The sequence below is a fragment of the Pelophylax lessonae genome, assembly GCF_965119305.1.
Source record: "Pelophylax lessonae genome assembly, chromosome: 9".
In the NCBI taxonomy this organism is placed as follows: domain Eukaryota; kingdom Metazoa; phylum Chordata; class Amphibia; order Anura; family Ranidae; genus Pelophylax; species Pelophylax lessonae.
The window spans coordinates 272219264-272239600 of record NC_138776.1 but is presented as its reverse complement, the minus strand read 5'-3'; the positions used below and the strand labels follow the sequence as shown (position 1 = coordinate 272239600).

The following is a 20337-nucleotide window of genomic DNA, read 5'->3' as shown; positions in this document are numbered from 1 at the left end:
AACTCGCTCATCCATGTCTTTATGGACCTTGCTTTGTGCACTGGTGTGCAGTCATGTTGGAACAGGAAGAGGCCATTCCCAAACTCCTCCTACAAAGTTGGAAGCATGAAATTGTCCAAAATGTTTTGGTGTGCTGACGCCTTAAGAGTTCCCTTCACTGGAACTAAGGGGCCAACCCAACCCATGAAAAACAACCCCCACACCATAATCCCCCCTCCACCAAATGATTTGGACCAGTGCACAAAGTAAAGACCATAAAGACATGGATGAGCAAGTTTGGGGTGAAGGAAGTTCATCCATGTCTTTGGTGATCTCGGATCTCCTTATGAAGTGTTTCTTACATGATGAAGATCAGCCATGGAGTATATCTGAGGTGTATATCAGGCATGTCGACCAACATTCATATAGAAGACATTTCCCGAACTCAAGGCACTAATACACCTCCAGGGTTGTGTGGGACCCCTGATGTACAGGAAGACAGGACTTCAGTGAGGAACAATTCCCTCACTCAGACCAGGAAAGTTCATTCTCCTCCGTGTCCAATCTCAGATGACTGTAAACAGAGGACTTCTGTGGGTTACACTTCCTCCAATCAGAAGAGGAAAGTGAATCTACGTCCGTGTGCGATCTCCGATGCATGTTAAGATCGGACTTAGTTTGAAAAAATTTCCCGCACACAGGACAGGAATACAGCTTCTCCCCCGAATGCAATCTCTGATGTTTGTAAAGAGTGTACTTTTGTGTAAAACATTTCCCGCACTCAGAACAGGAATACGGCTTCTCCCCCGTGTGAGATCTCTGATGACTGTAAAGATGGAACTTCATTGAAAAACATTTCCCGCACTCAGGACAGGAATACGGCTTCTCTCCCCTGTGAGATCTCTCATGTCTGTAAAGATTTGACTTATTTGAATAACATTTCCCGCACTCAGAACAGGAATACGGCTTCTTCCCTGTGTTAGATCTCTGATGTGTGATAAGGCAGGACTTGTCTAAATAACATTTCCCGCACTCAGGACAGGAATGTGCCCTTGCCCCACTGTGAGACCATTGGTGGCTGCAAAGATTGGATTTCCTTGAAAAACATTTCCCGCACTCAGAACAAGAAAACGGATTTTCCCCCGTGTGAGTCCTCTGATGTTTGACAAGGTCTGATTTTTGTACAAAACATTTCCCGCACTCAGAACAAGAATACGGCTTCTCCCCCCTGTGCAGTCGCTGATGAGTGTAAAGATTGGTCTTATCTGAAAAACATTTCCTGCACTCAGTACAGGAAAACCTCTTATGTGTTGGAAGGATTGCACTGTCCCTCACAGTCTGAGGTTCCTCAGGATAAGAGGAATACGATGGTCCGGCACCGTCCCTCACAGTCTGAGGTTCCTCAGGATAAGAGGAATACGATGGTCCGGCACTGTCCCTCACAGTCTGAGGTTCCTCAGAATAGGAGGAATACGATGGTCCATCTACACTGTGTGGTCCCGGATGGACATTTGAGGTAGCCGGGTTTTCTCCTGGACTATACTGTGTGATGTCCTCATCTTCTACTTTACAGTCTGGAGACAAAGTGAGACAATCCTCTGAGGTTTTCCTCATCTCCCGTCCATCTACTAAAATAGAAATACAAAGATTATTACTAGACATCAGCAGATTGGTTCCCCTAAACCAGGACTCCGCCCACATCAGACAGCTTTGTCTCTGAGGATCTTACATCTCCTCTGTAGACTTGTGCATGGGGTAATTAGGGTGGGCCAAGGCACTTCCGGCAAGACATAGGGAAGCAATTTCCTTTCCTGTAACACAGTCAGTGTTGATAGGGGAATCCCTCCCACAGCGCCATTACGTTCTGCCGGTGGGGAGCCGTATAGTGCAGGGGTCAGGAGTATGTAATGTACAACAGAGTATATAGTGCAGGAGTCAGGAGTATATAATGTACAACATGGAGTATATTGTGCAGGGGTCAGGACTCATAATATTTGTGTTCAGTAATCAGTTGCAGAGGTCCCACACCGCTGCCTCCCATCTCCTGAGACTGCACTCAGTGACTTGGGTGTGAGACTATACAGACATATCCCTCCACTCGGCACAGCCAGCAAATAACAGAGCAAGTAACCCCCGGGAGAATTCTTCTGTCAGAGATCATGCTAGACCCAGGCATGGGGCAGAAGACCCAAGGTACAGTGCCTTGCGAAAGTATTCGGCCCCCTTGAACTTTGCGACCTTTTGCCACATTTCAGGCTTCAAACATAAAGATATAAAACTGTAATTTTTTGTGAAGAATCAACAACAAGTGGGATACAATCATGAAGTGGAACGAAATTTATTGGATATTTCAAACTTTGTTAACAAATAAAAAACTGAAAAATTGGGCGTGCAAAATTATTCAGCCCCCTTAAGTTAATACTTTGTAGCGCCACCTTTTTGCTGCGATTACAGCTGTAAGTCGCTTGGGGTATGTCTCTATCAGTTTTGCACATCGAGAGACTGAAATTTTTGCCCATTCCTCCTTGCAAAACAGCTCGAGCTCAGTGAGGTTGGATGGAGAGCGTTTGTGAACAGCAGTTTTCAGTTCTTTCCACAGATTCTCGATTGGATTCAGGTCTGGACTTTGACTTGGCCATTCTAACACCTGGATATGTTTATTTGTGAACCATTCCATTGTAGATTTTGCTTTATGTTTTGGATCATTGTCTTGTTGGAAGACAAATCTCCGTCCCAGTCTCAGGTCTTTTGCAGACTCCATCAGGTTTTCTTCCAGAATGGTCCTGTATTTGGCTCCATCCATCTTCCCATCAATTTTAACCATCTTCCCTGTCCCTGCTGAAGAAAAGCAGCCCAAACCATGATGCTGCCGCCACCATGTTTGACAGTGGGGGATGGTGTGTTCAGGGTGATGAGCTGTGTTGCTTTTACGCCAAACATAACGTTTTGCATTGTTGCCAAAAAGTTTGATTTTGGTTTCATCTGAGCAGAGCCCCTTCTTCCACATGTTTGGTGTCTCCCAGGTGGCTTGTGGCAAACTTTAAACGACACTTTTTATGGATATCTTTAAGAAATGGCTTTCTTCTTGCCACTCTTCCATAAAGGGCAGATTTGTGCAGTATACGACTGATTGTTGTCCTATGGACAGAGTCTCCCACCTCAGCTGTAGATCTCTGCAGTTCATCCAGAGTGATCATGGGCCTCTTGGCTGCATCTCTGATCAGTCTTCTCCTTGTATGAGCTGAAAGTTTAGAGGGACGGCCAGGTCTTCGTAGATTTGCAGTGGTCTGATACTCCTTCCATTTCAATATTATCGCTTGCACAGTGCTCCTTGGGATGTTTAAAGCTTGGGAAATCTTTTTGTATCCAAATCCGGCTTTAAACTTCTCCACAACAGTATCTCGGACCTGCCTGGTGTGTTCCTTGATCTTCATGATGCTCTCTGCGCTTTAAACGGACCTCTGAGACTATCACAGTGCAGGTGCATTTATACGGAGACTTGATTACACACAGGTGGATTCTATTTATCATCATTAGTCATTTAGGTCAACATTGGATCATTCAGAGATCCTCACTGAACTTCTGGAGAGAGTTTGCTGCACTGAAAGTAAAGGGGCTGAATAATTTTGCACGCCCAATTTTTCAGTTTTCTATTTGTTAACAAAGTTTGAAATATCCAATAAATTTCGTTCCACTTCATGATTGTGTCCCACTTGTTGATTCTTCACAAAAAATTAGTTTTATATCTTTACTAGACATTAAGCCCGTTAAATTAACGGGCGCTAGAACATATGGCTGACTGAGTGGGGGCTGCGCGCATGGTACAGGGGAATGCGGGGCTGCACGCATGGTACTGGGGAATGCGGGGCTGCGCGCATGGTACTGGGGAATGCGGGGCTGCGGGCATGGTACAGGGGAATGTGGGGCTGTGGGCATGGTACAGGGGAATGTGGGGCTGCGGGCATGGTACAGGGGAATGTGGGGCTGCGGGCATGGTACAGGGGAATGCGGAGGCTGCGGGCATAGTACAGCGGAATGCGGGGCTGCGGGCATGGTACAGGGGAATGCGGGGGCTGTGGGCATGGTACAGGGGAATGCGGGGCTGTGGCCATGGTACAGGGGAATGCGGGGCTGCGGGCATGGTACAGGGGAATGCGGGGCTGCGGGCATGGTACAGGGGAATGCGGGGCTGCAGGCATGGTACAGGGGAATGCGGGGGCTGCGGGCATGGTACAGGGGAATGCGGGGCTGTGGCCATGGTACAGGGGAATGCGGGGCTGTGGCCATGGTACTGGGGAATGCGGGGCTGCGCGCATGGTACTGGGGAATGCGGGGCTGCGCGCATGGTACAGGGGAATGCGGGGCGGCACGCATGGTACTGGGGAATGCGGGGCTGCGCGCATGGTACTGGGGAATGCGGGGCTGCGCGCATGGTACTGGGGAATGCGGGGCTGCGCGCATGGTACAGGGGAATGCGGGGGCTGCGGGCATGGTACAGGGGAATGCGGGGGCTGCGGGCATAGTACAGCGGAATGCGGGGCTGCGGGCATGGTACAGGGGAATGCGGGCTGTGGCCATGGTACAGGGGAATGCGGGGCTGCGGGCATGGTACAGGGGAATGCGGGGGCTGCGGGCATGGTACAGGGGAATGCGGGGCTGTGGCCATGGTACAGGGGAATGCGGGGCTGCGGGCATGGTACAGGGGAATGCGGGGCTGCGGGCATGGTACAGGGGAATGCGGGGGCTGCGGGCATGGTACAGGAGATGCAGTGCTGCAGGCATGGTACAGGAGATGCAGTGCTGCAGGCATGGTACAGGAGTACCATGCCTGCAGCACTGCATCTCTTGTAGTATGCCTGCAGCCCCCGCATAATGGCAGGCAGTGCAGCAGTGGAGGAGTCTAACTTACCTGTTCCTGATATGTGCTGGGGAGGATTGGGGAGCTCCTCGGTGTTGGAGGCCGGTTCCCGGGTGTTGGGGGTCACCCCCGATAATGGTGCGGTGTGAGGGCCATTCTGAATTCCTATGTGCTGGGGGCGGGCACTGACCTTTTTAGGCTGGGGGAGCGCCTCGGTGTTGGAGGCCGGGTATTGGGGGTCACCCCCGATGATGCTGCGGTGTGAGGGCCGTTGTACTGCCGATCGTTTCAGTAGCCACCGTCTGATCCATATGTGCTGGGGAGGTGGGAGGCGGAGTTCCGATCCGTTGCCTTAGATTTAAAAATGGCGCCACCCGGCGCCACACGTCATTGCGTATGCGCCGCTGCTCGGTAATTTCCGGGAATACCAAAACGTATCCGAGCTTTCCCGAGCGGCGGCGTATACTCAATGACGTGTGACGCCATTTTTAAATCTAAGGCAGCGGATCGGAACTCCGCCTCCCGCCTCCCCAGCACATACGGATCAGACAGTGGCTACTGAAACGATCGGCCCTCACACCGCAGCACCGTGAGCACCGGCAATACAACGGCCCTCACACCGCAGCATCATCGGGGGTGACCCCCAATACCCGGCCTCCGACACCGAGGAGCTCCCTCAGCCTAAAAAGGTCAGTGCCCGCCCCCATTCCCAATCCCATTGGCTGTCCGTGGTGCACATGCGCAGTAGCGCAATATCACGGACACACGGAATCTAGAGTGTGGACGCAGGGACAGTTGCATTTTATTAATATAGATGTTTGAAGCCTGAAATGTGGCAAAAGGGTGCAAAGTTCAAGGGGGGTGAATACATTTGCAAGGCACTGTACATACCCCAGGTGCTTAGGCTGAGCAACATCTATTGTGAAAAATCAACATTTTGCTGCCAGCTGAACCCCAGAATCTCCATAAATCCAGTCTAGAGACATAAATTGTCTGCAGTACAGAGAAGGAAGATTATCTGAGAGAAATACAGGAATACAGGACGGGGAACACAGCTCAGGAAAGTGACCAGGGGATTACAGGCTGATATCACCCAGTCCCCGCCCTACTTTGGACCAATCAGTGAGCAGTATGGGTGGAGGAATGTATTTAGTGTTAATGACCCACCTGTGCTGATCTCTGTAGGAGTGTCCTCCTCTATAAATGTCCCCGTTATTCCATCCTCCTCCATAGACTGCTGATCATCCCTCACATACGTCTCTTCTTCTTCTGATTTAACCTCAAATTCTATATCGATTGGATCTCCACTCTAAATCAAGAAAATAAGAAAGAATATAATCTGTAAAATATAAGCTTACATACAAAATACACACATTGTCTCCATGTGTCTATGTTCTAGATGCTCCGTCCCACCAACCTTGTAACATGTTGGGATGATGTGACCTTCCTGTGTGGAATCCCGGGAATACAGAGGACGGGGACATCTCTCTGGTGGGTTCCTGGTATTAGGTGGCTCCATCATATCCTTGTGTCCTTCTGAAAACTTCTCCATCACTCCATACTCCTCATCCTCCTCTTTATACTCTTCTTTTACAGCAATATTATCATCCCTGAGGTTTCCTCTCTGAATACATAATAAAACATTCATTGTAATAAACATTCTTGAGTATAAATCATAACTACCAATAATTGTCAATCATCTACCTGATGATGGTGAGGGATGGTGTGACCTTCCTGTGTGGAATCCCGGGAATACAGAGGACGGGGACATCTATCTGGTGGGTTCCTGTAGCTGGATGACTCCACCATGGTGTCCTGGTACAGATCTTTTTGTATTTCCTCCATCACTCCATCTTCATCATCCTCCTCTTTTATCTCTTCTTTAACCTCAGCTTTAGAATCTCTCAGGTTTCCACTCTGAATATATAATAAAAATGACATCAATGGTAACAATGCAGATAATGTACAGATCCTAATGATACTATCAGTGATTGTTCCTCATCTACCTGATGATGGTGAGGGATGGTGTGACCTTCCTGTGTGGAATCCCGGGAATACAGAGGACGGGGACATCTCTCTGGTGGGTTCCTGGTATTAGGTGGCTCCATCATATCCTTGTGTCCTTCTGAAAACTTCTCCATCACTCCATACTCCTCATCCTCCTCTTTATACTCTTCCTTTACAACAATATTATCATCCCCGAGGTTTCCATTCTGAATATATAGAAAAACATTCATTGTAACAAACATGCTGTGTATAAATCATAACTACCAATAATTGTCAGTCATCTACCTGATGATGGTGGGGGATGGTGTGACCTTCCTGTGTGGAATCCCGGGAATACAGAGGACGGGGACATCTCTCTGGTGGGTTCCCATTACTGGATCCATCTGTAGGAAACACACACACTGACTGAATACATTGTTTCTATGTGTTTATCAGATGATGGGGGATCTAGGTGGACCCTCCGTACTGCTCTCTCCTTTACAATAAAGTCTCCTCTTACCCGGTGATGTGAGGGGCGGCTGATTCTCCATCATGACGTCCTTGTAGAGATCCTTGTGTCCTTCTAAATACTCCCACTCCTCCATGGAGAAATAGACAGTGACATCCCGACACCTTATAGGAACCTGACACACACAATGATACAGTCACCATCCAGACACATCCCTTGTGTTGAATCTTAACAGACATCAGGAATAGTTCTTTCCTCCTCCATAAAGATTATAAAATCAAACAAACGTATTATAAATCCACCTCTAAATAACACCCCCCATCCCGTATTATCATATAATCCATTAGTATAAACTGATGAGGTGAGAAGGTGATTGGTGGGAAAGGAGACACATCTCCAAAATGAAGAGAATGTTCCGGTCCCGTAAGTGGGGAAATATTCTGACCCTGAAGGGGTTAATCTAGGTTTCCACACTATATATGTGTGTATCATCATCTGCTGGAGATAAAAGAGGTCACAGTGACTATGGAGGAAGAGGACGGACATGACGGGGGGGGGGGGTTACTGGGTGTAAATAGAAAATAAGATCTTATTACCTTCTAATGCTGCCACTTCCATTAACGTCACCTCGCTACTTTGTACGTCATGGAACTTCCTGTCTTTATCTAACATCACTTCCTGTCTTCCATAGAGACTTCCTGTCTCTATGGTAGAAGTGATCTCACCACCTTGTGGCGCTCAGAGGAACTGCAGCCCCGAGAACCGTCTCGTAGTGTGAACACGGCCTTGTGCTGTGTGTGTATGTACTGTATATCCTTATAGATGGGATCATCTCCACTCCCACCAAGAGGGAGAGAAATATATTACTGCCTAATCCAGCCTCTCTCAGCCAGGTTTCCTCCAAAGGGTTTCTAGGGGTTCCGTGAGCAATGAAAAATTTCTGTCTCTCAGTAACAACTGACATCAATGATCTGTAAGGGGGGCAGTTTTCCCACTGATGACAATGCAAGAATGTCCTTCTCCCATTGGTCACCAACGTAAGGGACCACTACACTGACTACTAATATAAGGGGGTCCTTCTCCCATTGGTCACCAATGTAAGGGACCACTACACTGACTACTAATATAAAGGGGTCCTTCTCCCATTGGTCACTAACGTAAGGGACCACTACACTGACCTCTGATATAAGGGTTCCTTCCCCCATTGGTCACCAATGTAAGGGACCACTCATATAAGGGGGTCCTTCTCCCATTGCTCACCAATGTAATGGACCATTACAATGACCTCTGATATAAGGGGTCCTTCTTCCATTGGTCACAAATGTAGGGACCACTAATGTAAGGGGTTCTTCTCCTATTGGTCACCGATATATAATGGACCACTACACTGTCCTCTGAGATAAGGGGTCCTTCTCTCATTGGTCACTGATATGATGGACCACTACACTGACCTCTGATATAAGGGGGTCCTTCTCCTATTGGTAACCAATATAAGGGATCACTACACTGACCCCTGATACAAGGGATCCTTCTCCCCTTGGTCACCAGTGTAAAGGACCACTATTATTATTATACAGGATTTATATAGCGCCAACAGTTTGGTCAGCGATTTACAATGTGAGGGAGGACAATACAATTCAATACAGGAGGAATTAGAGGGCCCTTCTCGTTAGAGCTTACAATCTAGAAGGGAGGGTCAAGTGACACTGAGAGATTGGTAAGGTGGATAAGTCTGGCGGCAGCATTCATGATGGATTGAAGGGGGGAGGAGCCTATGTAGAGCCAATGAGCAGGGAATTGCAGTAGTCCAGGCAGGAGATGACCAGGGAGTGAACTAGGAGCTTTGTTGCGTTATTGGGTATAAAGGGGAGTATTTTGGAGATGTTGCGGAGGTTGAGGCAGCAAGATTTGGACAGCGATTGGATGTGGGGCTTGAAGTTCAGAGTCCAGGACAACACCTAAGACCTTGGCATGCTGGGATGGGCTGATAGTAATGCCATCGATATTGACAGAGAGATCAGGGAAACGGGCATGTGGTGGAGGAAAAATTATAAGCTCGGTTTTGGGTGGATTGAGTTTGAGGAAGTGGTGAGACATCCAGACCGATATATCTGATAGTAAATTAGTGATACGTGAGGAGACTAAGGGAGAGAGCTGAGGGGTGGATAGATAGATTTGGGTATCGTCAGCGTAGCGATGGTATTGGAAGCCATGGGAGGCTATCAGCTGACCAAGAGAGGAGTTGTAGATTGGAAATAGGAGGGGTCCAAGATCAGAGCCTTGTGGGACCCCAACAGAGAAGGGAAGAGGAGAGGAGGAAGTAGAATTGTACATAATGCTAAAGGTGCGGTTGGATAAGTAGGAAGAGAACCAATGAAGAGTGCAGTCACGGAGACCAAAGGTATGGAGTTTTTTGAGGAAGAGGGGATGGTCAAATGTATCAAAAGCAGCAGAAAGGTCCATGAGTAGGAGTACAGAATAGTGTCCATTGGTTTTGGCCATTAGTAGATCGTTTGTCAGTTTTAGGAGAGCAGTTTCAGTGGAGTGTTGAGGCCGAAATCCAGACTGAAGGGGATCAAGGAGGCTATTCTCAGCAAGGTAGTCGCACAGTCGGTTGTAGACCAGACGTTCAAGGATTTTGGATAAAAAGGGGAGCAAGGAAATAGGGCGTAGGTTGTTAAGATCGGTTGGGTCCAGTGAGGGCTTTTTAAGTAAGTGCATGTTTTAGAGAGTTGGGGAAGAAGCCAGAAGAGAGGGAGAGATTGAAGATGTGGGTTAGAGAGCATAGAATAGGGCCGGAAGGTGAATATAGCATTTGCGAGGGAACAGGATCCAGAGGGCAGGTGGGTAAGTGGACGTTAGCAAGTAGTTTAGCAACCTCATCTATAGTGGTGGGGTTGAATGAGGGAAGTAGTGATCGCACTTGTGGGAATGAAGCATAAGGCATGGAGGAAGGTATCTGAACAGCAACGATCTCCTTATGAATTGTGTCAATCTTCTGTTTGAAGTGGTTGGCAATCTCCTGGGCAATGAGTGAGTCAGTGGGAGGGGGTATTGGAGGACGGAGTAGAGAATTAAAGGTAGCGAAGAGTTGCCGGGGGTGGGATAACAAGCTGTTAATGAGAGTAATAAAATAGGTCTGTTTGGCAGTGTGGAGACTGGAATTGTATTTTTGGAGGGCAGATTTATATTGGTTGAAATCCTTCTGAGACCTAGTCTTACGCCATGGGCGCTCAAGAGCACGGCTATGCTTTTTCAGACTTCTAGTGTTATCTGTTTGCCAAGGTTGAAGGGGTCGGGGCCTGGTTCAGTGTGTAGTGAGGGGGGCAGTGTCTCCAGGGAGGCTAAGAGTGAAGCGTTGTAGACAGACGTGGCTATGGTTAGTGTAGGACAGGGGTGCGATTTTATCATAGAGGTGGTCGGTAGCAGAGTAGAGAAGAGAAGGGTTGAGATGGCGTAGGTTTCTGTGGGTAACTGTAAGGTAGCTGGAGGGAGAGGAAGTGGAGGAGAGGGAGAGAGTGAAACTAATAAGGTAGTGATCAGAGAGAGGGAAAGGATTGTTGGAAAGGTTGTGCGGAGTGCATAGGTGGGAGAAAACAAGGTCAAGGATATTGCCTTCAGAGTGAGTAGAAGCATGTATCCATTGCTTCAGGTCAAAGGAGGAGGTTAGACTGAGAAGTTTGGAAGTGGCAGGAGTGTTAGTATTAATAGGGACGTTGAAGTCGCCGAGAATGATTGTGGGGATTTTGGAAGAGAGAAAGTAGGGTAGCCAGGCAGAGAAGTCATCAAGAAAGGTCGATACTGGTCCAGGTGGGCGGTAGATCACAGCTATCCTTAGAGAAACAGGGGAGGATAGACGAATGCAATGTACCTCAAATGAGGAGAGTGACATGGAGGGAGGTGGGTGAAGTACCTCAAAGGTGCTATGTGGGGTTAGAAGGATCCCAACACCCCCTCTCTTGCGTCCATTGGTTCTGGGGGAGTGAGTCCATAGAAGACCACCTTGTGATAGGGCAGCAGAGGTTCAGTGTCGGATTCGTGAAGCCAGGTTTCGGTGATGGAGAGTAGATTAAATGAGTTAGCGATAAAAAGGTCATGGAGAGAGGTGAGTTTATTACAGACAGAGCGGGCATTCCAAAGGGCGCAAGAGAAAGGGAGTCTGGTCTTGGGAAGAAGAAAGATGGGAACTAGATTGTGCTGAGTGTGGCTGCAGCCAGAGGGTGCAGGGTAATGGGCGTGTTGAGCACGGGTAAATGATGTTATCCCACCTGTGGGCCTGGAACCGGCTTGGCAGATATTGCCATGTAGAGGAGAGGAGACAAGCGAACATCTGATGTCTCATTAAAGAATACCTGTCACAATATCCTATCACATAGGAGAATATTGATCCAGTATGAAAAACTAATAAAATGGAAGTGAAACAAATGTAAAAGTTAAAGTTACACCCAAGCACTTAAACCCCTTTTCCCCAAATTTGTGAGCCCTTACGTAAATCCACGTGTCATGGCGGCCTGTGTATGAAAACGTTGGTTGCATTTGGGTCCCCTTGGAGAAAACGCTGGCGGGACGGAATCTTGCGGGAGCCCCGTGGATTCCACCGGGTAGTCGTGGATTGTCGGCCTGGACGTCACCCCTGACTATAGCCACACTTCGCATCTGGGATGGCCTTAACACGTCTGGCGCTATGTCTTCTGGCGTGTCCCCTTTGACTCCCCTGGGTGGATTTCCCTGGTTCCCCCCGGGGGAAGATATACGCTTTTTTCGCTCTTGGAGCGCGGATGGCAAACTGTACTGCGGGAAATTCGCTCCTGCGGGCACTTTGCTACCCTTAGCGACTCTACGCGACCGCTTCGGCGATTTTCCGATGTCCGACTGGCGATATAGGCAACTGACTGACTTCTTCGCCACTCTTCCGAATGCTCCACGCCCGATTACTGGTCTTCGAGAAGTGGTTTGTTGACCCCCCGGAATCCCGCCATCTACTGTCACATATGTACAAATTATTACTGAGTGGGGTTTCCTCCTTGCCTCCCTATTTCGTGAAGGAATGGGAGAGAGAACTGGGGGTGGAATTCACTCCCCCACAACTGTCTCGCATCCTGTGATTGACCCATGTTTCCTCCATTAGTACCAGGGTACAGGAGTCGGCCTATAAGTTTGTAGCCCGATGGTACAGGACCCCTGCCAAATTAGCCCGGCTTTTTCCAGGCGCGGACCCCCATTGTTGGAGAGGTTGCGGTCAGGTGGGTACTTTCCTCCACATCTGGTGGGAGTGCCCCCTACTGCAGCCCTTCTGGGACGCCGTACATCAGTGGGTGTCCAAGTTGTCACTTTCTCCTCCTTCCCGCACCCCCCTTCAGTACCTGTTCCATGACACACGTTCCTCACTCAAACGCTACAAACGTAGTATAGTTCCTTTCCTGCTGAACGCCGCCAAGTGCCTTATACAGAGGCATTGGCGAAGTTCCACCTGCCCCACGCTTTCTGAGTGGAAACGGGAGGTTAACCTGGTGATGGAAGCGGAACGGCGAGTTCTCACATCACAGGGCAGAGAGGAACGCTTTAAAGACACTTGGGTGGGGTGGATGTATTACTCTGATGAGATCCCAGACGTGCATACAACTACTATTAGCAGCTGAACGCTAAGACTCCTGCCTGATCTTCTCCTACCTGGGGCCCGCGCCCCCAACCCGGACCTCCCTCTCCCTACCTGTTTTCTCCCTCCTCTGTGTCTCTTCACCTCTGCTGTCTTTCTATTCTTCTTGACTGTATTTCTCTCTCACCGTCTCTTCCCTGAGGCCGGTGGCTAATTCTTCGGTAGTATGTACTGTAACATGGATACTAATGTGCACTGTTGTTTGAAATATGCGTGGTGTCTGTCGGGCTCTCCGGCTCCCTTTGCGGAGACCCGTTTTGGGCGGCACTGACAGACATGGTGCATCCTGGGGGTCCTCGAATGTACTTGCTGTTTGGCCGACATTGGCACACGCCTTCACAATGTCTGATTGATTGACCCCTATGGACGTTCCTGTTTCACTAATGGTGTCCGGACTGATCATAATGCCGACTGTGCCTTTTCATTGTTCTTTCTAAATGCACTTGTGCACTTCTTTGCTGTTTATGTATCTGTATGTTATTTTGAACTTGTTAAATAAAGATTATTTAAAAAAAAAAAAAAAAACATTGGTTGCATCACATTATATATTCCTGTGCACACCGGAGTGAGAAGACTTTCACACCCGTTGTTCACGGTAAACTATAAACTGATGACCTGCAAAGACTTCGAATTTACACCGACACACACAATTCTTTTATTTTGTTCAATAAAGCTTTTTTATTATAATTTTACTTTAAAAAAAGGATTGCAGTCATACGATCAGGAAACAGTAAATGAAGAAATCCGATTGGTCAGGAAAATGACTTGTCTGGAATGTGGAGGCGGAGTCGGTAATAATTTGTGTAGAATACAATACACAACGTGCTACATTATTATAAAAAGTATTGTAGAAAAGATCACACCATAGAGCAGGGATAGGGAACCTATGGCTCGCGAGCCAGACGTGGCTCTTTTGATGGCTGCATCTGGCTCGCAGACAAATCTTTAATAAAGGGGGGCATGTCCGGACGTGAGCCACGCTGGACGTGTAGTCCCAGAGCATCTACCACTCAATTCAGTGCCATCCGCGTAGCTGTGCCCGGTGCCAAGGAGATTTCTGCACCCATCGATGGTACACTTTGTGGGCTACCCATTGTTACCCTCAGTTCGTCACTGGGAGACTGGATTGCCGCACTACGGACCCCGCGGCCTACTCGCGGTACCGCCGCTGGCTCGTGTGCTGTGCATCTGAGGGCCTTGGCAATCACCGCCCGGTAAGGAGACCTGCCATCCGCTCCTTGTGCCCCGAAAGACGCAATCTCCTTCCCCTCTGACACGCGGGGACCCGCCTCTCACATCCACTTCTGAGGCCTTCAGCGTCCGGCCGCCATTTTCTCAGGGCCTATACTCATCTCCATCAGGCCTGCAGGCGCTTCGCCACTCCGGCCTCATTGCATACCTGCCTGCTCTGCTCTCTTCCCGACCGGACTCCAGACACTTTCACACGGCTCCATCTACTCACTGTATAGCTGCAGCCCATGAATATGAATATTAAATAAAGGTTCCCGACCCCTGAAATATAGTGTATGGCTCTCACGGAATTACATTTAAAAATATGTGGTGCTCATGGCTCTCTCAGCCAAAAAGGTTCCCGACCCCTGCCATAGAGAATGGGGAGAAGGAGGAAATAAACCAGGATATGAAGGTGACATTTGTGTACGAGGAACACCTTAATACTCATCACTATTTTATTCTTCGGGCCTCTGCTTTCAGAAAATAGATGATTGGGGGTTTTAACTAATCTTCAGGTCCAAAAACAGCTCTGACAGTGAAAGGGGTTAATGTGAGGTAGATAGGATCACTCTTCTGAGGTCACAAAAGAGCTCCCCATAGCTGCAGCCTGGTAATAAGGTTGCTAGGTCTATTCATTTATCTGCTACATACACTATATTACCAAAAGTATTGGGACGCCTGCCTTTTCACACACATCAACTGTAATGGCATCCCAGTCTTAGTCCGTAGGGTTCAATATTGAGTTGGCCCACCCTTTGCAGCTATAATATCTTCAACTCTTCTGGGAAGGCCGTCCACAAGGTTTAGGAGTGTGTCTATGGGAATGTTTCACCATTCTTCTGGAAGCACATTCTTGAAGTCAGGCACTGATGGTGGACGGGAAGGCCTGGCTCACAGTCTCTGCTCTAAATTATCCCAAAGGTGTTCTATCAGGTTGAGGTCAGACCAGTCAAGTTCCTCCATCCCAAACTCGCTCATCCATGTCTTTATGGACCTTGCTTTGTGCACTGGTGTGCAGTCATGTTGGAACAGGAAGGGGCCATCCCCAAACTCCTCCCACAAAGTTGGAAGCATGAAATTGTCCAAAATGTCTTGGTGTGCTGACGCCTTAAGAGTTCCCTTCACTGGAACTAAGGGGCCAAGCCCAACCCCTGAAAAACAATCCCCACACCATAATCCCCCCTCCACCAAATGATTTGGACCAGTGCACAAAGTAAAGACCATAAAGACATGGATGAGCAAGTTTGGGGTGGAGGAAGTTCATCCATGTCTTTGGTGATCTCGGATCTCCTTATGAAGTGTTTCTTACATGATGAAGATCAGCCATGGAGTATATCTGAGGTGTATATCAGGGTGTGCTTCTTCCTCACATGTCCACCAACATTCATATAGAAGAGATTTCCCGCACTCAAGGCACTAATACACCTCCAGGGTTGTGTGGGACCCCTGATGTACAGGAAGACAGGACTTCAGTGAGGAACAATTCCCTCACTCAGACCAGGAAAGTTCATTCTCCTCCGTGTCCAATCTCAGATGACTGTAAACAGAGGACTTCTGTGGGTTACACTTCCTCCAGTCAGAAGAGGAAAGTGGATCTACCTCTGTGTGCGATCTCCGATGTATGTTAAGATCGGACTTAGTTTGAAAACATTTCCCGCACACAGCACAGGAATACAGCTTCTCCCCCGAGTGCAATCTCTGATGTTTGTAAAGAGTGTACTTTTGTGAAAAACATTTCCCGCACTCAGAACAAGAATACGGCTTCTCCCCCCTGTGAGATCTCTGATGTCTGTAAAGATTGGACTTCATTGAAAAACATTTCCCGCACTCAGGACAGGAATGCGGCTTCACCCCCATGTGAGATCTCTGATGTATGGAAAGACGGAACTTATCTAAATAACATTTCCCACACTCAGGACAGGAAAGTGCCTTCTCCCCCGTGTGAGACCATTGGTGTCTGCTGAGAGTGGATTTCCTTGAAAAACTTTTTCCGCACTCAGAACAAGTAAACGGCTTTTCTCCCGTGTGAGTCCTCTGATGTGCGACAAGGTCTGATTTTTGTATAAAAGGTTTCCCGCACTCAGAACAAGAAAACGGCTTTTCTCCTGTGTGCAGTCGCTGATGAGTGTAAAGATTGGTCTTATTTGAAAAACATTTTCCGCACTCAGGACAGGAAAACGGCTTCTCCCCCCTGTGAAACCTCTGATGTCTGGAAAGATAATACTTACTTGAAAAAAATTTCCCACACAAAGGACAGGAAAACGGCTTCTCTCCTGTGTGTGACCTCTGATGAATGGTGAAATGGGACACATTTGAAAAGAATTTCCCGCACTCAGTACAGGAAAATGGCTTCTCATCTGTGTGCGATCGCTGATGAATGGAGAGATTGGACTTCTGTGAAAAACATTTCCCACACTCAGGGCAGGAATACGGCTTCTCACCTGTGTGAGATCTTTTATGCACATTAAAATTGTATCTAGAATGGAAAGACTTCCCACACTCTGTACAGGAAAACCTCTTATCTGGTAGAAGGACACCGTCCCTAACAGTCTGAGGTTCCTCAGGATAAGAGGAATACGATGGTCCGGCACTGTCTCTCACAGTCTGAGGTTCCTCAGGATAAGAGGAATACGATGGTCCGGCACTGTCCCTCACAGTCTGAGGTTCCTCAGGATAAGAGGAATACGATGGTCCGGCACTGTCCCTCACAGTCTGAGGTTCCTCAGGATAAGAGGAATACGATGGTCCGGCACCGTCCCTCACAGTCTGAGGTTCCTCAGGATAAGAGGAATACGATGGTCCGGCACTGTCCCTCACAGTCTGAGGTTCCTCAGGATAAGAGGAATACGATGGTCTGGCACCACCCCTCACAGTCTGAGGTTCCTCAGGATAAGAGGAATACGATGGTCCATCTACACTGTGTGGTGCCGGATGGACATTTGAGGTAGCCGGGTTTTCTCCTGGACTATACTGTGTGATGTCCTCATCTTCTACTTTACAGTCTGGAGACAAAGTGAGACAATCCTCTGAGGTTTTCCTCATCTCCCGTCCATCAACTAAAATAGAAATACAAAGATTATTACTAGACATCAGCAGATTGGTTCCCCTAAACCAGGACTCCGCCCACATCAGGCAGCTTTGTCTCTGAGCATCTTACATCTCCTCTGTAGACTTATGCATGTGGTGTGCCGGAAGTGCCTGGGCCCACCCTAATCACCCCATGCACATTATGCAAGCCAAAGATGATGCAATTTTCATCCTGTAAACATCCCCCTCCCCCAAAGATGACAGACTGAAACAACCCCCCGAGATGAAAGGCTACCAACATAACCCCCCTGGGACTCATAATATTTGTGTTCAGTAATCAGTTGCAGAGGTCCCACACCGCTGCCTCCCATCTCCTGAGACTGCACTGTGACTTGGGTGTGAGACTATACAGACATATCCCTCCACCCGGCACAGCCAGCAAATAACAGAGCAAGTAACCCCGAGAGAATTGTTCTGTCAGAGATCTTGCTAGACCCGGACATGGGGCAGAAGACCCAAGGTACATACCCCAGGTGTCTAGGTTGAGCTACTCCTCTAGTGAAAATGAACATTTTGCTGCCAGCTGAACCCCAGAATCTCCATAAATCCAGTCTAGAGACATAAATTGTGTCTGCAGCACAGAGAAGGAAGATTATCCGAGAGAAATACAGGAATACAGGACGGGGAACACAGCTCAGGAAAGTGACCAGGGGATTACAGGCTGATATCACCCAGTCCCCCCCCTACTCTGGACCAATCAGTGAGCAGTATGGGTGGAGGAATGTATTTAGTGTTAATGACCCACCTGTGCTGATCTCTGTAGGAGTGTCCTCCTCTATAAATGTCCCCGTTATTCCATCCTCCTCCATAGACTGCTGATCATCCCTCACATACGTCTCTTCTTCTTCTGCTTTAACCTCAAATTCTATATCGATTGGATCTCCACTCTAAACCAAGAAAAGGAGAGAGAATATCATCTGGAAGATATAAGCTTACATAAAAAACACACACATCCCCCTACACAAGTCCATGTTCTAGATACTCTATCCCACCAACCTTGTAACAGTGAAGGATGGTGTGACCTTCCTGTGTGGAATCCCGGGAATACAGAGGACGGGGACATCTCTCTGGTGGGTTCCTGGTATTAGGTGGCTCCATCATACCATACTCCTCACCCTCCTCTTTATACTCTTCTTTAACATTAATCTTATCATCCAAGAGGTTTCCACTCTGAAAATAGAATAAAACATTCATTGTAACAAACATGCTGTGTATAAATCATAACTACCAATAATTGTCAATCATCTACCTGATGATGGTGGGGGATGGTGTGACCTTCCTGTGTGGAATCCCGGGAATACAGAGGACGGGGACATTTCTCTGGTGGGTTCCTGGTATTAGGTGGCTCCATCATATCCTTGTGTCCTTCTAAAAACTCCTCCATCACTCCATACTCCTCTTTATAATCTTCTTTATCGACAATAGTATAATCTTGGAGTTTTCCACTCTGAATATATAACAAAACATTAATTGTAACAAAAAGCGTGTGTATTGATCCAAACTATTAGTGATTGTTCCTCATCTACCTGCTGATGGTGAGGGATGATGTGACCTTCCTGTGTGGAATCCCGGGAATACAGAGGACGGGGACATCTCTCTGGTGGGTTCCTGGTATTAGGTGGCTCCATCATATTCTTGTGTCCTTCTGAAACCTCCTCCATCATTCCATACTCCTCATCCTCCTCTTTATACTCTTCTTTAACATCAATTTTATCATCCCCGAGGTTTCCACTCTGAATATATAATAACATTTTCACTGTAACAAAGACACGCTGTCTATAAATCATAACTAACAATAATTGTCAATCATCTACCTGATGATGGTGGGGGATGGTGTGACCTTCCTGTGTGGAATCCCGGGAATACAGAGGACGGGGACATCTCTCTGGTGGGATTCTGTAGCTGGATGACTCCACCATGGTGTCCTGGTACAGATCTTGTTGTTCTTTTGGAAACTCTGACTCCTCCATCACCCCATCCTCCTCTTTTATCTCTTCTTTAACCTCAGCTTTAGAATCTCTCAGGTTTCCACTCTGAATATATAATAAAAATGACATGAATGGTAACAATGCAGATAATGTACAGATCCTAATGATACTATCAGTGATTGTTCCTCATCTACCTGATGATGGTGGGGGATGGTGTGACCTTCCTGTGTGGAATCCCGGGAATACAGAGGGCGGGGACATCTCTCTGGTGGGTTCCCATTACTGGATCCATCTGTAGGAAACACACACACTGACTGAATACATTGTTTCTATGTGTTTATCAGATGATGGGGGATCTAGGTGGATCCTCCGTACTGCTCTCTCCTTTACAATAAAGTCTCCTCTTACCCGGTGAGGTAATAAAATCAAACATACGTATTATAAATCCACCTCTAAATAACAACCCCCATCCCTTATCATCATATAATTTGTTAGTATAAACTGAGAAGATGATTGGTGGGAAAGGTGACACATCTCCAAAATGAAGAGAATGATCTTGCTTCGTAAGTGGGGAAATGTTCTGACCCTGAAGGGGTTAATCTAGGTTTCCACACTATATATGTTTGTATCATCATCTGCTGGAGATAAAAGAGGTCACAGTGACTATGGAGGAAGAGGAGGGGGGGGCGGGGGGGGGGGGGTTACTGGGTGTAAATAGAAAATAAGATCTTATTACCTCCTCTGCTGCCACTTCCAGCGATGTCTTCTCTCTACTTCCTCCCAATTCACCTCTCACCTGGAACTTCCTGTCTGTACCTGACATCACTTCCTTTCTTCCATAGAGACTTCCTGTTTGGGTAAAAGGGAGATTACCCCCTTGTGGAGGTCAGAGGAACTGCAGCCCCGAGAACCATCTCGTAGTGAGAACGCGGCCTTGTGCTGTGTGTGTATGTACTGTATATCCTTATAGATGGGTCATCTCCACTCCCACCAAGGGGGAGAGAAATATATCACTGCCTAGTCCAGCCTTTCTCAGCCAGGGTTCCTCCTAAGGTTTCTAGGGGTTCCATGAGCAATGAACAATTTCTGTCTCTCAGTAACAATGATTTCATGATAATGTAAGAATGCCCTTCCCCCAATT

General features: G+C 47.7%; 6 protein-coding genes across 6 annotated transcripts in view; all 6 read right to left on the bottom strand.

The window, feature by feature from the left end:
• LOC309562616 (uncharacterized protein) overlaps positions 1-20337 on the bottom strand; it is a 679009-nt gene that overhangs the window by 628700 nt on the left and 29972 nt on the right.
• The window catches only part of LOC309562621 (uncharacterized protein), a 478591-nt gene that overhangs the window by 437476 nt on the left and 20778 nt on the right, over positions 1-20337 (bottom strand). The gene's annotated exons all lie outside the window — the stretch shown is intronic.
• Positions 1-20337, bottom strand: part of LOC309562718 (uncharacterized protein) — a 125551-nt gene that overhangs the window by 95991 nt on the left and 9223 nt on the right. Inside the window, exons 4-6 of the mRNA XM_082267006.1 lie at positions 19391-19488; positions 19083-19301; positions 18795-19001 (exon numbers count right to left, since the gene is read on the bottom strand). Coding sequence (XP_082123132.1) covers positions 18795-19001; positions 19083-19301; positions 19391-19488 — 524 coding nt within the window. The remainder of the gene's footprint in view (positions 1-18794; positions 19002-19082; positions 19302-19390; positions 19489-20337) is intronic.
• On the bottom strand, positions 505-1731 carry LOC309564115 (uncharacterized protein; the record flags this gene model as incomplete). Its single annotated transcript, XM_082268743.1, has 2 exons — positions 505-1279; positions 1709-1731. 2 exons carry the CDS (start codon positions 1729-1731, stop codon positions 505-507), a joined length of 798 nt encoding a protein of 265 aa, XP_082124869.1.
• LOC309562897 (uncharacterized protein) lies at positions 5930-7413 on the bottom strand. Its single transcript, XM_082267217.1, has 4 exons — positions 7130-7413; positions 6844-7050; positions 6255-6461; positions 5930-6146 (listed from the first exon to the last, which is right to left on the bottom strand). Exons 2-4 carry the CDS (start codon positions 6976-6978, stop codon positions 5943-5945), a joined length of 546 nt encoding a protein of 181 aa, XP_082123343.1. The 5' UTR covers positions 6979-7050; positions 7130-7413; the 3' UTR covers positions 5930-5942.
• LOC309564113 (uncharacterized protein) lies at positions 15511-18410 on the bottom strand (the record flags this gene model as incomplete). Its single annotated transcript, XM_082268741.1, has 3 exons — positions 15511-16026; positions 16279-16575; positions 18384-18410. The coding sequence occupies 3 exons, from the start codon at positions 18408-18410 to the stop codon at positions 15670-15672; spliced, it is 681 nt and encodes a 226-aa protein (XP_082124867.1). The 3' UTR covers positions 15511-15669.